The following is an 18,570-nucleotide window of genomic DNA, read 5'->3' as shown; positions in this document are numbered from 1 at the left end:
CACATGGGAGTTATTATTTCAAGTAATGTCATGGCGAAAGGTCAAAGTTTGAGGCTTAGCCACGCCCACACCTTTATACTTATTTAAAATCCGACGGTTGAATTTTTTCCCCTTTGACTTAAAAGTACATAGCAAAAGTTTGAAGGTGATCGATGTAAAGGGCAACGGGCCATCAATGTCCAAACAACGTGTGCGAAAACCACTAAATCGAGAACTTGGACCAAAATGGCCGACCTCCTGTGCGAAATTGCGCTTGGCTCCAAGATACTTTTTTGTAGGTCCGGAGACCCTACATGAGTGTACCAATTTTCGTAATCCTCAGTCAAACCTTGTCTTGGGGCTGACAGTTTTAATGGTCCTAGGGGGCGCTATTTCAGAATATAGGCCACGCCCACAAATCTCAGATGCCCATTTCTATTGGGGGTCAGACTAGGATCACTCACCAGACATTTTGTGGCGATGTCACGATAATTGAAGAAATGAGAGGCAAACGTATTGCCATGGCGTGATGGAGAATTTCGCCATGCTCCCAAAGCCCCGCCTTTTTTCAAAACCTGCCAGTACTGTAGACCAAGTGACCTCAACTTGTCAGCTGCTATTTACAAGATATTCCAGGTGATTGGGTAAAAGGAGTCCAATAGGGAGCTGTGAAAAAAAGAGTGGCGTGGCGAAAGGTCAAAGTTTGAGGCTTAGCCACGCCCACACCTTTATACTTATTTAAAATCCGACGGTTGAATTTTTTCCTCTATGTCTTAAGAGTATATAGCAGAAGCTTGAAGGTGATTGGTGAAAAGGGCGACGGACAATCACTCTCCAAACAACGTGTGTGAAAACCACTAAATCGCGCACTTGGACCAAAATGGCCGACTTCCTGTGCGACTTTGCACTTGGCTCCAAGAGACTTTTTTGTAGGTCCTGAGACACCACATTAGTGTACAAAATTTTGTAATCCTCAGTCAAAGCATGGCTTGGGGCTGACAGTTTTAATGGTCCTAGGGGGCGCTAATACAGAAAATAGGCCACGCCCACAAACTTAAGCTGACCTTTTCTATTGGGGGTCAGACTAGGATCACTCACAACAATGGTCGAGGTGATATCACGATAAATGAAGAAATGAGAGGCAAACGTATTTCCATGGCGTGATGGCGAATTTCGCCATGCTCCCAAAGCCCCGCCTTTTTTCAAAACCTTCCAGTACTGGAGACCAAGTGACCTCAACTTGCCTGCTGCTATTTACCAGAGATTCCTGGTGATTGGGTAAAAGGAGTCCAATAGGGAGCTGTGAAAAAAAGAGTGGCGTGGCGAAAGGTCAAAGTTTGAGGCTTAGCCACGCCCACACCTTTATACTTATTTAAAATCCGACGGTTGAATTTTTTCCTCTATGTCTTAAGAGTATATAGCAGAAGCTCGAAGGCGATTGGTGAAAAGGGCGACGGAGCATCACTCTCCAAACAACGTGTGTGAAAACCACTAAATCGCGCACTTGGACCAAAATGGCCGACTTCCTGTGCGACTTTGCACTTGGCTCCAAGAGACTTTTTTGTAGGTCCTGAGACACCACATTAGTGTACCAAATTTCGTAATCCTCAGTCAAAGCATGGCTTGGGGCTGACAGTTTTAATGGTCCTAGGGGGCGCTAATACAGAAAATAGGCCACGCCCACAAACTTAAGCTGACCTTTTCTATTGGGGGTCAGACTAGGATCACTCACAACAATGGTCGAGGTGATATCACGATAAATGAAGAAATGAGAGGCAAACGTATTTCCATGGCGTGATGGCGAATTTCGCCATGCTCCCAAAGCCCCGCCTTTTTGCAAAACCTTCCAGTACTGGAGACCAAGTGACCTCAACTTGCCTGCTGCTATTTACCAGAGATTCCTGGTGATTGGGTAAAAGGAGTCCAATAAGGAGCTGTGAAAAAAAGAGTGGCGTGGCGAAAGGTCAAAGTTTGAGGCTTAGCCACGCCCACACCTTTATACTTATTTAAAATCCGACGGTTGAATTTTTTCCTCTCTGTCTTAAGACTATATAGCAGAAGTTTGAAAGTGATTGGTGAAAAGGGCGACGGAGTATCACTCTCCAAACAACGTGTGTGAAAACCACTAAATCGCGCACTTGGACCAAAATGGCCGACTTCCTGTGCGACTTTGCACTTGGCTTCAAGAGACTTTTTTGTAGGTCCTGAGACACCACATTAGTGTACCAAATTTCGTAATCCTCAGTCAAAGCATGGCTTGGGGCTGACAGTTTTAATGGTCCTAGGGGGCGCTATTTCAGAAAATAGGCCACGCCCACCAGATGTTCACATCAGATCTTTTGGGGGGCCGGACTAGGATCACTCACAAGAAGTTTCGTGACGATATCTTTGGAAATGACGAAATGGGAGGCAAACGTAAGGCCAAGGCGGTACGCCTGAATTCGCCGCGCCGCCACAGCCCCGCCCTCTGCCGAAAACTCCCATAAAGTGACGCCAAGCAACCCCCACTTGTCTTGAGTTACCAGCTACAAATTTGTGGTGATTAAGTGAAATGGGGCAATTTGGGACCTTTCACAGTAAAACTTGATCTTTTTGGTCCTGAGGGGGCGGGGCTTGTGTGATGTCATCATCCGACCATTCAATTTACTTTGTGGGTGGATGACGAATGACCACAGAAAGTTTGGTAACTCTATTCCATTCAGTTATGAAGTTATAGCAATTTAAATATTTTTGGCGAGTAGTCAAACTTCGAGGCCTGGCTCCGCCCCTTCAACATATACGAAAACTCAGAATCCTTATCTCATTTTGTTCGCCCATCCCTTCTGAGCAATTTTACACAATTTTTGAGACGATCGTGCGAAAAATGATCGAGCAATCCAATCAGAAACGGACCCTAAAAACGGCAAAAACGGCAAAAAATCGCCATTTCAACCCAAAATGGCCGACTTCCTGTTTGATATTGACCATGGTTGCAAGAGACTTTTCTGTGCGGACTGTTGAGTACTACAAGTGTACCAAATTTCATAACTGTACTATAAACTAAGCTTTATGGAGAGGGTTTTTTTTCACTTTGTAGGGGGCGCTGTTCAGCCATTTTCTTTGCGATTTTTTTGGGACCTTTAAAATATCAAATTTTTCACCAGGCCTGACAAGTGTGCAAAATATTGTGAGTTTTGGGGTATGTTAAGGTCCCCAAAAAGCTGTTCAAAGGGGGCACGGAATAACAAAAAATAATAATAATCAGAGCAAAAACAAGAGGCCTTCGCAGCGCTTTCGCTGCTCGGGCCTAATAATAATCAGAGCAAAAACAAGAGGCCTTCGCAGCGCTTTCGCTGCTCGGGCCTAATTAAAGCTGCAAGCAGCGTCGTTCGGCCCTCGCAGCTCCGCGCCGCTCCGGCCTGGCCGGCAGCCCGGGGCACCAGGGCACGTCCGCAGAACACAAACGTCGACCACCCCAACACCAGAAACTGCTAACGGCCACCTTGTCCGCAACTCACCCTGACTCAGCATCCCCTTTGAGCCCACCATTATATTTTATGTCTCACCACTAGGGAATCCTCTATCTTTACCACACTGGTGGTGTGATGACAGTGACCAACTTTAATGCTATTCTGACCATGTTTTTTAAAGTTATCGAAGGATAACGTTATCTAGGTGGCGCTGTGACCAACTACAGAAAAGTCCCATTGAGGTCAGCTTTGGTGACATTATATAACATTCACCAACCGTTTGTGCCTCATTGGCTAAAGGGCATGATTGTTCATTGCCATATTCAGTTTCGGGCAAATCGGAGGCCGTTTGTGGAAGTTACAGTCAAATGTAAGGTCATGGCGTCACGCCAGCATTCACCATGGCATCAAAGCCCCTCCCTTTCTGGAAAGCTATCAGATCTGAATCGTCTTTAAAACATCATGAAGACACTGTATGACCTGAGTGTCATTTTCATTAAATTAGAGGGGACAAATATGGGCATTTCACCATAAAACAATAGACTTCCTGTTGTCAGGGGGCGGGGCTTAGGTGATGTCAGCTGTCCACATTGTCGTTGTCTTGAGATGTGGTCAGTGATCACACAGACAAAGTTTGAATTAGATCTGATCATGCACATGGGCGTTATTAAGTCAAGTAATGTCATGGCGAAAGGTCAAAGTTTGAGGCTTAGCCACGCCCACACCTTTATACTTATTTAAAATCCGACGGTTGAATTTTTTCCCCTTTGACTTAAAAGTACATAGCATAAGTTTGAAGGTGATCGGTGTAAAGGGCAACGGGCCATCAATGTCCAAACAACGTGTGCGAAAACCACTAAATCGAGTACTTGGACCAAAATGGCCGACCTCCTGTGCGAAATTGCGCCTGGCTCCAAGAGACTTTTTTGTAGGGCCAGAGACCCTACATGAGTGTACCAATTTTCGTAATCCTCAGTCAAACCTTGTCTTGGGGCTGACAGTTTTAATGGTCCTAGGGGGCGCTATTTCAGAATATAGGCCACGCCCACAAATCTCAGATGCCCATTTCTATTGGGGGTCAGACTAGGATCACTCACCAGACATTTTGTGGCGATGTCACGATAATTGAAGAAATGAGAGGCAAACGTATTGCCATGGCGTGATGGCGAATTTCGCCATGCTCCCAAAGCCCCGCCTTTTTTCAAAACCTGCCAGTACTGTAGACCAAGTGACCTCAACTTGTCAGCTGCTATTTACCAGAGATTCCAGGTGATTGGGTAAAAGGAGTCCAATAGGGAGCTGTGAAAAAAAGAGTGGCGTGGCGAAAGGTCAAAGTTTGAGGCTTAGCCACGCCCACACCTTTATACTTATTTAAAATCCGACGGTTGAATTTTTTCCTCTATGTCTTAAGAGTATATAGCAGAAGCTCGAAGGCGATTGGTGAAAAGGGCGACGGAGCATCACTCTCCAAACAACGTGTGTGAAAACCACTAAATCGCGCACTTGGACCAAAATGGCCGACTTCCTGTGCGACTTTGCACTTGGCTCCAAGAGACTTTTTTGTAGGTCCTGAGACACCACATTAGTGTACCAAATTTCGTAATCCTCAGTCAAAGCATGGCTTGGGGCTGACAGTTTTAATGGTCCTAGGGGGCGCTAATACAGAAAATAGGCCACGCCCACAAACTTAAGCTGACCTTTTCTATTGGGGGTCAGACTAGGATCACTCACAACAATGGTCGAGGTGATATCACGATAAATGAAGAAATGAGAGGCAAACGTATTTCCATGGCGTGATGGCGAATTTCGCCATGCTCCCAAAGCCCCGCCTTTTTGCAAAACCTTCCAGTACTGGAGACCAAGTGACCTCAACTTGCCTGCTGCTATTTACCAGAGATTCCTGGTGATTGGGTAAAAGGAGTCCAATAAGGAGCTGTGAAAAAAAGAGTGGCGTGGCGAAAGGTCAAAGTTTGAGGCTTAGCCACGCCCACACCTTTATACTTATTTAAAATCCGACGGTTGAATTTTTTCCTCTATGTCTTAAGACTATATAGCAGAAGTTTGAAAGTGATTGGTGAAAAGGGCGACGGAGTATCACTCTCCAAACAACGTGTGTGAAAACCACTAAATCGCGCACTTGGACCAAAATGGCCGACTTCCTGTGCGACTTTGCACTTGGCTTCAAGAGACTTTTTTGTAGGTCCTGAGACACCACATTAGTGTACCAAATTTCGTAATCCTCAGTCAAAGCATGGCTTGGGGCTGACAGTTTTAATGGTCCTAGGGGGCGCTATTTCAGAAAATAGGCCACGCCCACCAGATGTTCACATCAGATCTTTTGGGGGGCCGGACTAGGATATCTCACAAGAAGTTTCGTGACGATATCTTTGGAAATGACGAAATGGGAGGCAAACGTAAGGCCAAGGCGGTACGCCTGAATTCGCCGCGCCGCCACAGCCCCGCCCTCTGCCGAAAACTCCCATAAAGTGACGCCAAGCAACCCCCACTTGTCTTGAGTTACCAGCTACAAATTTGTGGTGATTAAGTGAAATGGGGCAATTTGGGACCTTTCACAGTAAAACTTGATCTTTTTGGTCCTGAGGGGGCGGGGCTTGTGTGATGTCATCATCCGACCTTTCAATTTACTTTGTGGGTGGATGACGAATGACCACAGAAAGTTTGGTAACTCTATTCCATTCAGTTATGAAGTTATAGCAATTTAAATATTTTTGGCGAGTAGTCAAACTTCGAGGCCTGGCTCCGCCCCTTCAACATATACGAAAACTCAGAATCCTTATCTCATTTTGTTCGCCCATCCCTTCTGAGCAATTTTACACAATTTTTGAGACGATCGTGCGAAAAATGATCGAGCAATCCAATCAGAAACGGACCCTAAAAACAGCAAAAACGGCAAAAAATCGCCATTTCAACCCAAAATGGCCGACTTCCTGTTTGATATTGACCATGGTTGCAAGAGACTTTTCTGTGCGGACTGTTGAGTACTACAAGTGTACCAAATTTCATAACTGTACGATAAACTAAGCTTTATGGAGAGGGTTTTTTTTCACTTTGTAGGGGGCGCTGTTCAGCCATTTTCTTTGCGATTTTTTTGGGACCTTTAAAATATCAAATTTTTCACCAGGCCTGACAAGTGTGCAAAATATTGTGAGTTTTGGGGTATGTTAAGGTCCCCAAAAAGCTGTTCAAAGGGGGCACGGAATAACAAAAAATAATAATAATTAAAGCTGCAAGCAGCGTCGTTCGGCCCTCGCAGCTCCGCGCCGCTCCGGTCTGCCGTCGCACCAGTGCACGTCTGACAGAACAGAAACGTCAACCACCCCGACACCAGAAACCGCGAATGGCCTCCTAGTCTGCACCTCACCCTGACTCAGCATCCCCTCTGAGCTCACCATTAAATTGAATATTAAGATTACGGCGTTACGCCAGAATTCGCCATGGCATCAAAGCCCCTCCCTTTCTGGAAAGCTATCAGATCTGAATGGTCATTACAGCATCATGAAGACAGTGCATGACCTTAGGGTCATGTTGACTAAATTAGAGGGGACAAATATGGGCATTTCAGCATAAAAAATAAATTCCTGTAGTCAGGGGGCGGGGCTTAGGTGATGTCAGCTGTCCACATTGTCATTGTTTACAGATATGGTCAATGATCACACAGACAAAGTTCGAAAAAGATCTGATCATGCACATGGGAGTTATTAAGTCAAGTAAAGTAATGGCGAAAGGTCAACGTTTGAGGCTTAGCCACGCCCACACCTTTCAACTTTTGAAAAATCCGACGGTTGAATTTTTTCCCCTATGTCTTAAGAGTGTATTGCAGAAGTTTGAAGGTGATTGGTGAAAAGGGCGACGGAGCATCACTCTCCAAACAATGTGTGCGAAAACCACTAAATCACGTACTTGCACCAAAATGGCCGACTTCCTGTGCGACTTTACGCTTGGCTCCAAGAGACTTTTTTGTAGGTCCTGAGACCCCACATTAGTGTACCAAATTTCGTAATCCTCAGTCAAAGCATGGCTTGGGGCTGAAAGTTTTAATGGCTCTAGGGGGCGCTATTTAAGAATATAGGCCACGCCCACAAACTTCAGCTGTCTATTTCTCTTGGAGCTCAGACTAGGATCACTCACCAGAAGTTTCGTAGCAATATCACGATAACTGAAGAAATGAGACAAACGTATTTCCTTGGCGTGATGGCGATTTTCGCCATGGTCCCAAAGCCCCGCCTTTTTTCAAAACCTGCCAGTACTGGAGACCAAGTAACCTCAACTTGTCTACTGCTGTTTGCCACAGAATCCTGGTGATTGGGTAAAAGGAGTCCAGTAGGGAGCTGTGAAAAAAAGAGTAGCGTGGCGACAGGTCAAAGTTTGAGGCTTAGCCACGCCCACACCTTTCAACTTTTGAAAAATCCGACGGTTAAATTTTTTCCCCTATGTCTTAAGGGTATATAGCAGAAGTTTGAAGGAGATTGGTGAAAAGGGCGACGGAGCATCACTCTCCAAACAACGTGTGCGAAAACCACTAAATCGCGTACTTGATCCAAAATGGCCGACTTCCTGTGCGACTTTGAACTTGACTCCAAGAGACTTTTTTGTAGGTCCTGAGACACCACATTAGTGTACCAAATTTCGTAATCCTCAGTCAAAGCATGGCTTGGGGCTAATAGTTTAAATGGTCCTAGGGGGCGCTATTTCAAAACATAGGCCACGCCCACAAAATTCAGCTGTCTATTTCTCTTGGAGCTCAGACTAGGATCACTCACCAGAAGTTTCGTAGCAATATCACGATAACTGAAGAAATGAGAGACAAACGTATTTCCATGGCGTGATGGCGATTTTCGCCATGGTCCCAAAGCCCCGCCTTTTTTCAAAACCTGCCAGTACTGGAGACCAAGTAACCTCAACTTGTCTACTGCTGTTTGCCACAGAATCCTGGTGATTGGGTAAAAGGAGTCCAGTAGGGAGCTGTGAAAAAAAGAGTAGCGTGGCGACAGGTCAAAGTTTGAGGCTTAGCCACGCCCACACCTTTCAACTTTTGAAAAATCCGACGGTTGAATTTTTTCCCCTATGTCTTAAGGGTATATAGCAGAAGTTTGAAGGAGATTGGTGAAAAGGGCGACGGAGCATCACTCTCCAAACAACGTGTGCGAAAACCACTAAATCGCGTACTTGATCCAAAATGGCCGACTTCCTGTGCGACTTTGAACTTGACTCCAAGAGACTTTTTTGTAGGTCCTGAGACACCACATTAGTGTACCAAATTTCGTAATCCTCAGTCAAAGCATGGCTTGGGGCTAATAGTTTTAATGGTCCTAGGGGGCGCTATTTCAGAAAATAGGCCACGCCCACCAGATGTTCACATCAGATCTTTTGGGGGGCCGGACTAGGATCACTCACAAGAAGTTTCGTGACGATATCTTTGGAAATGACGAAATGGGAGGCAAACGTAAGGCCAAGGCGGTACGCCTGAATTCGCCGCGCCACCACAGCCCCGCCCTCTGCCGAAAACTCCCATAAAGTGACGCCAAGCAACCCCCACTTGTCTTGAGTTACCAGCTACAAATTTGTGGTGATTAAGTGAAATGGGGCAATTTGGGACCTTTCACAGTAAAACTTGATCTTTTTGGTCCTGAGGGGGCGGGGCTTGTGTGATGTCATCATCCGACCTTTCAATTTACTTTGTGGGTGGATGACGAATGACCACAGAAAGTTTGGTAACTCTATTCCATTCAGTTATGAAGTTATAGCAATTTAAATATTTTTGGCGAGTAGTCAAACTTCGAGGCCTGGCTCCGCCCCTTCAACATATACGAAAACTCAGAATCCTTATCTCATTTTGTTCGCCCATCCCTTCTGAGCAATTTTACACAATTTTTGAGACGATCGTGCGAAAAATGATCGAGCAATCCAATCAGAAACGGACCCTAAAAACGGCAAAAACGGCAAAAAATCGCCATTTCAACCCAAAATGGCCGACTTCCTGTTTGATATTGACCATGGTTGCAAGAGACTTTTCTGTGCGGACTGTTGAGTACTACAAGTGTACCAAATTTCATAACTGTACGATAAACTAAGCTTTATGGAGAGGGGTTTTTTTCACTTTGTAGGGGGCGCTGTTCAGCCATTTTCTTTGCGATTTTTTTGGGACCTTTAAAATATCAAATTTTTCACCAGGCCTGACAAGTGTGCAAAATATTGTGAGTTTTGGGGTATGTTAAGGTCCCCAAAAAGCTGTTCAAAGGGGGCACGGAATAACAAAAAATAATAATAATCAGAGCAAAAACAAGAGGCCTTCGCAGCGCTTTCGCTGCTCGGGCCTAATTAAAGCTGCAAGCAGCGTCGTTCGGCCCTCGCAGCTCCGCGCCGCTTCGGTCTGGACGGCAGCCCGGGGCACCAGTGCACGTCTGACAGAACAGAAACGTCAACCACCCCGACACCAGAAACCGCGAATGGCCTCCTAGTCTGCACCTCACCCTGACTCAGCATCCCCTCTGAGCTCACCATTAAATTGAATATTAAGATTACGGCGTTACGCCAGAATTCGCCATGGCATCAAAGCCCCTCCCTTTCTGGAAAGCTATCAGATCTGAATGGTCATTACAGCATCATGAAGACAGTGCATGACCTTAGGGTCATGTTGACTAAATTAGAGGGGACAAATATGGGCATTTCAGCATAAAAAATAAATTCCTGTAGTCAGGGGGCGGGGCTTAGGTGATGTCAGCTGTCCACATTGTCATTGTTTACAGATATGGTCAATGATCACACAGACAAAGTTCGAAAAAGATCTGATCATGCACATGGGAGTTATTAAGTCAAGTAAAGTAATGGCGAAAGGTCAACGTTTGAGGCTTAGCCACGCCCACACCTTTCAACTTTTGAAAAATCCGACGGTTGAATTTTTTCCCCTATGTCTTAAGAGTGTATTGCAGAAGTTTGAAGGTGATTGGTGAAAAGGGCGACGGAGCATCACTCTCCAAACAATGTGTGCGAAAACCACTAAATCACGTACTTGCACCAAAATGGCCGACTTCCTGTGCGACTTTACGCTTGGCTCCAAGAGACTTTTTTGTAGGTCCTGAGACCCCACATTAGTGTACCAAATTTCGTAATCCTCAGTCAAAGCATGGCTTGGGGCTGAAAGTTTTAATGGCTCTAGGGGGCGCTATTTAAGAATATAGGCCACGCCCACAAACTTCAGCTGTCTATTTCTCTTGGAGCTCAGACTAGGATCACTCACCAGAAGTTTCGTAGCAATATCACGATAACTGAAGAAATGAGACAAACGTATTTCCATGGCGTGATGGCGATTTTCGCCATGGTCCCAAAGCCCCGCCTTTTTTCAAAACCTGCCAGTACTGGAGACCAAGTAACCTCAACTTGTCTACTGCTGTTTGCCACAGAATCCTGGTGATTGGGTAAAAGGAGTCCAGTAGGGAGCTGTGAAAAAAAGAGTAGCGTGGCGACAGGTCAAAGTTTGAGGCTTAGCCACGCCCACACCTTTCAACTTTTGAAAAATCCGACGGTTAAATTTTTTCCCCTATGTCTTAAGGGTATATAGCAGAAGTTTGAAGGAGATTGGTGAAAAGGGCGACGGAGCATCACTCTCCAAACAACGTGTGCGAAAACCACTAAATCGCGTACTTGATCCAAAATGGCCGACTTCCTGTGCGACTTTGAACTTGACTCCAAGAGACTTTTTTGTAGGTCCTGAGACACCACATTAGTGTACCAAATTTCGTAATCCTCAGTCAAAGCATGGCTTGGGGCTAATAGTTTAAATGGTCCTAGGGGGCGCTATTTCAAAACATAGGCCACGCCCACAAAATTCAGCTGTCTATTTCTCTTGGAGCTCAGACTAGGATCACTCACCAGAAGTTTCGTAGCAATATCACGATAACTGAAGAAATGAGAGACAAACGTATTTCCATGGCGTGATGGCGATTTTCGCCATGGTCCCAAAGCCCCGCCTTTTTTCAAAACCTGCCAGTACTGGAGACCAAGTAACCTCAACTTGTCTACTGCTGTTTGCCACAGAATCCTGGTGATTGGGTAAAAGGAGTCCAGTAGGGAGCTGTGAAAAAAAGAGTAGCGTGGCGACAGGTCAAAGTTTGAGGCTTAGCCACGCCCACACCTTTCAACTTTTGAAAAATCCGACGGTTGAATTTTTTCCCCTATGTCTTAAGGGTATATAGCAGAAGTTTGAAGGAGATTGGTGAAAAGGGCGACGGAGCATCACTCTCCAAACAACGTGTGCGAAAACCACTAAATCGCGTACTTGATCCAAAATGGCCGACTTCCTGTGCGACTTTGAACTTGACTCCAAGAGACTTTTTTGTAGGTCCTGAGACACCACATTAGTGTACCAAATTTCGTAATCCTCAGTCAAAGCATGGCTTGGGGCTAATAGTTTTAATGGTCCTAGGGGGCGCTATTTCAGAAAATAGGCCACGCCCACCAGATGTTCACATCAGATCTTTTGGGGGGCCGGACTAGGATCACTCACAAGAAGTTTCGTGACGATATCTTTGGAAATGACGAAATGGGAGGCAAACGTAAGGCCAAGGCGGTACGCCTGAATTCGCCGCGCCACCACAGCCCCGCCCTCTGCCGAAAACTCCCATAAAGTGACGCCAAGCAACCCCCACTTGTCTTGAGTTACCAGCTACAAATTTGTGGTGATTAAGTGAAATGGGGCAATTTGGGACCTTTCACAGTAAAACTTGATCTTTTTGGTCCTGAGGGGGCGGGGCTTGTGTGATGTCATCATCCGACCTTTCAATTTACTTTGTGGGTGGATGACGAATGACCACAGAAAGTTTGGTAACTCTATTCCATTCAGTTATGAAGTTATAGCAATTTAAATATTTTTGGCGAGTAGTCAAACTTCGAGGCCTGGCTCCGCCCCTTCAACATATACGAAAACTCAGAATCCTTATCTCATTTTGTTCGCCCATCCCTTCTGAGCAATTTTACACAATTTTTGAGACGATCGTGCGAAAAATGATCGAGCAATCCAATCAGAAACGGACCCTAAAAACGGCAAAAACGGCAAAAAATCGCCATTTCAACCCAAAATGGCCGACTTCCTGTTTGATATTGACCATGGTTGCAAGAGACTTTTCTGTGCGGACTGTTGAGTACTACAAGTGTACCAAATTTCATAACTGTACGATAAACTAAGCTTTATGGAGAGGGGTTTTTTTCACTTTGTAGGGGGCGCTGTTCAGCCATTTTCTTTGCGATTTTTTTGGGACCTTTAAAATATCAAATTTTTCACCAGGCCTGACAAGTGTGCAAAATATTGTGAGTTTTGGGGTATGTTAAGGTCCCCAAAAAGCTGTTCAAAGGGGGCACGGAATAACAAAAAATAATAATAATCAGAGCAAAAACAAGAGGCCTTCGCAGCGCTTTCGCTGCTCGGGCCTAATAATAATCAGAGCAAAAACAAGAGGCCTTCGCAGCGCTTTCGCTGCTCGGGCCTAATTAAAGCTGCAAGCAGCGTCGTTCGGCCCTCGCAGCTCCGCGCCGCTCCGGCCTGGCCGGCAGCCCGGGGCAATAGGGCACGTCCACGGAACAGAAACGTCGACCACCCCGACACCAGAAACCGCAAACGATCACCTCGTCCGCACCTCACCCTGACTCAGCATCCCCTCTGAGGACACCATTATATTACACGTCTCACAACTAGGGCATACTCTACCTTTACGACTCTCGTGGATCTGATGACACAGACCAACTGTAATGCTTTTCTGACCACGTTGTTTGAAGTTATTGTAGGTTAAACTTATCTAGGGCCGCTGGAAAGCTTTCAGATCATGACAAATATGGGCATTTCACCATAAAACAATAGACTTCCTGTAGTAGAGGGCGGGACTTAGGGGATGTCAGCTGTCCACATTGGCATTGTCTTCAGATGTGGTCAGTGATCACACAGACAAAGTTTGATATAGATTAGATCATGCACATGGGAGTTATTAAGCCAAGAAATGTAATGGCGAAAGGTCAAAGTTTGAGGGTTAGCCACGCCCACACCTTTCAACTTTTGAAAAATCCGACGGTTGAATTTTTTCCCCTATGTCTTAAGAGGATATAGCAGGAGTTTGAAGGCAATTGGTGAAAAGGACGATGGGGCATAATACTCCAAACAATGTCTGCGAAAACCACTAAATTGAGTACTTGGACCAAAATGGCCGACTTCCTGTACGATTTTGCACTTGGCTCCAAGAGACTTTTTTTCCTGAGACAACACATTAGTGTACCAAATTTCGTAATCCTCAGTCAAAGCATGGCTTGGGGCTATTAGTTTAAAAGGTCCTAGGGGGCGCTATTTAAGGAAATAGGCCACGCCCACAAACTTCAGCTGTCTATTTCTCTTGGGGTCAGACTAGGATCACTCACCAGAAGTTTCGTAGTGATATCACGATAACTGAAGAAATGAGAGGCAAACGTATTTCCATGGCGTGATGGCGATTTTCGCCATGCTCCCAAAGCCCCGCCTTTTTTTGAAACCTGCCAGTACTGGAGACCAAGTGACCTCACGTTGTCTACTGCTATTTGCCAGAGATTCCTGCTGATTGGGTAAAAGGAGTCCAGTAGGGAGCTGTGAAAAAAGAGTGGCGTGGCGACAGGTCAAAGTTTGAGGCTTAGCCACGCCCACACCTTTCAACTTTTGAAAAATCCGACGGTTGAATTTTTTCCCCTACGTCTTAAGAGTATATAGCAGAAGTGTGAAAGCGATTGGTGAAAAAAGCAACGGAGCATCACTCTCCAAACAACGTGTACCAAAACAACTAAATCGCGTACTTGTACCAAAATGGCCGACTTCCTGTGCGACTTTGGACTTGGCTCCAAGAGACTTTTTTGTAGGTCCTGAGACTCCACATTAGTTTACCAAATTTCGTAATCCTCAGTCAAAGCATGGCTAGGGGCTGGCAGTTTTAATGGTCCTAGAGGGCGCTATTTCAGAAAATTGGCCACGCCCACAAATTTTAGCTGTCCATTTCTATTGGGGGTCAGACTAGGATCACTCACAACAAATTTCGAGGTGATATCTCGATAACTTAAGGAATGAGAGGCAAACGTATTTCCATGGCGTGATGGTGATTTTCGCCATGCTCCCAAAGCCCCGCCTTTTTTCAAAACCTGCCAGTACTGGAGACCAAGTAACCTCAAGTTGTCTACTGCTGTTTGCCACAGAATCCTGGTGTTTGGGTAAAAGGAGTCCAGTAGGGAGCTGTGAAAAAAAGAGTGGCGTGGCGACAGTTCAAAGTTTGAGGCTTAGCCACGCCCACACCTTTCAACTTTTGAAAAATCCGACGGTTGAATTTTTTCCTCTATGTCTTAAGAGTATATAGCAGAAGTTTGAAGGAGATTGGTGAAAAGGGCGACGGAGCATCACTCTCCAAACAACGTGTGCGAAAACAACTAAATCGCGCACTTGGACCAAAATGGCCGACTTCCTGTGCGACTTTGCACTTGGCTCCAAGAGACTTTTTTGTAGGTCCTGAGACACCACATTAGTGTACCAAATTTCGTAATCCTCAGTCAAAGCATGGCTTGGGGCTGACAGTTTTAATGGTCCTAGGGGGCGCTATTTCAGAAAATTGGCCACGCCCACCGGATTTTCACGTCAGATTTTTTGGGGGGCCAGACTAGGATCACTCACAAGAAGTTTCGTGACGACATCTTTAGAAATAAAGAAATGGGAGGCAAACGTAAGGCCACGGCGGTACGCCTTACTTCGCCGCGCCGCCACAGCCCCGCCCTCTGCCGAAAACTCCCATAAAGTGACGCCAAGCAACCCCCACTTGTCTTGAGTTACCAGCTCCAAATTTGTGGTGATTAATTGAAATGGGGCAATTTGGGACCTTTCACAGTAAAACTTGACCTTTTTGGTCCTGAGGGGGCGGGGCTTGTGTGATGTCATCAACCGACCATTCAATTTACTTTGTGGGTCGATGACAAATGACCACAGAAAGTTTGGTAACGCTATTCCATTCAATTATGAAGTTATAGCAATTTAAATTTTTTTGGCGAGTAGTCAAACTTTGAGGCCTGGCTCCGCCCCTTCAACATATACGAAAACTCAGAATCCTTATCTCATTTTGTTCGCCCATCCCTTCTGAGCAATTTTACACAATTTTTGAGACGATCGTGCGAAAAATGATCGAGCAATCCAATCAGAGACGGACCCTAAAAACGGCAAAAACGGCAAAAAATCGCCATTTCAACCCAAAATGGCCGACTTCCTGTTTGATATTGACCATGGTTGCAAGAGACTTTTCTGTGCGGACTGTTGAGTACTACAAGTGTACCAAATTTCATAACTGTACGATAAACTAAGCTTTATGGAGAGGGTTTTTTTTCACTTTGTAGGGGGCGCTGTTCAGCCATTTTCTTTGCGATTTTTTTGGGACCTTTAAAATATCAAATTTTTCACCAGGCCTGACAAGTGTGCAAAATATTGTGAGTTTTGGGGTATGTTAAGGTCCCCAAAAAGCTGTTCAAAGGGGGCACGGAATAACAAAAAATAATAATAATCAGAGCAAAAACAAGAGGCCTTCGCAGCGCTTTCGCTGCTCGGGCCTAATCAGAGCAAAAACAAGAGGCCTTCGCAGCGCTTTCGCTGCTCGGGCCTAATAAACAGAGCAAAAACAAGAGGCCTTCGCAGCGCTTTCGCTGCTCGGGCCTAAAAAACATGTTTTCAGTCATCCACATCTTTAAGGTCAGAAGAAGCCCAGCAAGCTCTGAGACATAAAGTAGAAAAACAACATGTCTGTGGAATTGTTTGTTGCAGATGCAAGACAACAAGACATTATTCTCCATGATCAACAACGTGCTTCACACTGACGCCTTCTACTTTGCTACTAGTTACGACCTTACTCACACTCTGCAGCGACTAGCGAACACCAGCCCAGAGTTTCAGGACCTGAACCTTCTAGAGAGGGTAAGAACCACAAGCCCAAGGTAAACAACCCCTGTTAGAATTTGTTGGTACCTCTTGCAGCTGAGTCGATTTAAACAGACAATTAAGTGAATCAAATCAAATCAAACTTTATTTATATAGCACTTTTCATGCACAGTAAGCAACACAAAGTGCTTAACAGATTAAAATGACCCATATAACCCACATTCCCTCCCTTTCCCACACTTAAAACAATTATGACAGTTTCACCCCCCCCAATCCACAAACCATTCCCAGGCGCGCGCGCACACACACACACACACACACACACACACACATTAAAAGACCACAGTAAACACTAGGCATCTGCCTCGACAGCAGTAGATCCACGGCAGCAGCCAGCCAAGACACCAATCCAGGGCGCCCTGAGAGGGAGGGTGGCAACCCCCACCACTACCTGGGCACTACCCAAGGAGCACCCCAGCCGCCGCCACTGACCACCTAATAATTTAACATAGTTTCAGTTATGTGTCCTGAAGTATTAGCAGCAACAGAAAGCATCCACAGTGCTGCTTAACGTCACAGAGGAGTCGGCTGATAGAAGCCTTTATTCCTTTAAGCAAACCTTGGCAATACTTTCTGTTTTTACCAAACCACCATGCCACTAGAAGGACAACACAGAGCCAAACATTGCTTCATATGTTGAGCAGCCTGTGGCAAAGTAAAGCAAATGATGGCAGCAGTTCATCACCATGGCAGCCACATCATCCTGACTAAACACATCGTCAGGAGAGGGTGTGTGGATGTCTGTCTCCTGTTCAGGCTACAGTTAACCAGAATACACCAAAAAAAAAACATAGATCTGTAGCAGCCTGTTTTGTAACTGTAGTGTTGTAATGTGCTTTAGGGGGTTGGGGGGTTGTATGCCTCTAGAAGGTGCTATATAAACACAGGACGTTTTTAATTCTGTAAGGATCACAGAAATTGTTTAAGTGTCTGTTCTTGGTGCTAATCTGACCTGCCTCTAGGCCAGTCTGACTCTGTACTGCTCTTCTTGCTCCAGGCAGATCCACGTTTTGTTTGGAACGGCCATCTGTTAAGAGATTTTATCACACAACCAGAGGTGAGGAAAACATTTTAGACATGCATTTGTCTTTGTGCCATATTTTTTTACTTTACAGAGATTATTAATTCAAAACATCAGGACTCTCATTCTCTGTAATTAAAGTTGTTTCACCTCAGAAAGGTTCCCTCAGTTCCAGCGGGTTGGTATTCATGCCTGAATCAACGGTCACTGACAAGTCACTGATTCATTCAACTGTTTGTGTGTTCCTTTTTTTCCTGACCAACAGTTATAATAAATGTTAATGTGTGTGTGTGAATGACTGGTGTGTTGTAAAGTACTTTGGGGGGTTGTTGGACCCTAGAAGGCACTATTTTACCATTTATAACTAACTCCCTATGGGACAAAGATATCAATTGTTTGACCCATAGAATCAGAATGACGCCAAATATGTAGCAAAGGTCATTTATAGGTCAGGTATAGGTTTTTAAAGTGAGCTGGAGTTATCAGTTATTAAAGTCAGTGATTTAAATATTTTTCTAAAACATCACAAACAAAATGTTTAGTTTTCTAACGTTACCATCGGGACCTGAGGCCAGCTAAGATTCTGTCAAATGCTCAATAACAATGTCTCATTATTTACAGTTACACCAGTTTGTGTTTCCTGTCATCCATGGCTGTATCCTTTCAGCGGTCCCATGAGCTGTAAGAAAAGCCACCATTATGTTCTAATATAAACCAAAGGTTTAAGCTTAAATGAAACAACCCTTGGAAAATCTTAGTTTGTTTGATTTCTGTGTATTTCACTGATTATTCACCTTTTAGCATGTCAGTAAGAAAACAGGCAGCAACAACATGTAAACACACAGAAGGATATATTATCTGCAGTTACTCAGAGAGTGACGGAAGGACAGCGGGAAAGAAAACAGCCTTTTTTATAGCGCCTCTCAAGATAAAAATCACAAAGTGCTTCACAAGCAAAAAAGAATGTTTAAAATGAGAAAACTAAAAATTGTGATTAAAAAAATAATAATGTAAGGAAAGGGAGAGAGAAAATGAATAGGAAAGAGGGAAATCAGTGGATCGCGGGAAAGGCGGAATAAGTGGAAAGAGCAGAGAGGAAATGGTGTTTATTCATACGACGCCTCTGTTCA

At 44.9% G+C, this 18,570-nt stretch overlaps 1 protein-coding gene across 2 annotated transcripts in view; it reads left to right on the top strand.

The window, feature by feature from the left end:
• Nucleotides 1-18,570, top strand: part of sacm1lb (SAC1 like phosphatidylinositide phosphatase b) — an 83,185-nt gene that overhangs the window by 38,412 nt on the left and 26,203 nt on the right. The window contains exons 5-7 of one of the 2 annotated variants that reach the window (XM_070550950.1): nt 16,246-16,395; nt 17,417-17,476; nt 18,062-18,095. In XM_070550950.1, the coding sequence (XP_070407051.1) occupies nt 16,246-16,395; nt 17,417-17,476; nt 18,062-18,095 (244 nt within the window). The remainder of the gene's footprint in view (nt 1-16,245; nt 16,396-17,416; nt 17,477-18,061; nt 18,096-18,570) is intronic. The other variant, XM_070550951.1, reaches the window with a different exon arrangement.

Source organism: Nothobranchius furzeri, chromosome 5 (assembly GCF_043380555.1).
Source record: "Nothobranchius furzeri strain GRZ-AD chromosome 5, NfurGRZ-RIMD1, whole genome shotgun sequence".
NCBI lineage: Eukaryota > Metazoa > Chordata > Actinopteri > Cyprinodontiformes > Nothobranchiidae > Nothobranchius > Nothobranchius furzeri.
The sequence above is the reverse complement of the archived record's forward strand: the minus strand, read 5'-3'. Positions and strand labels throughout refer to the sequence as shown.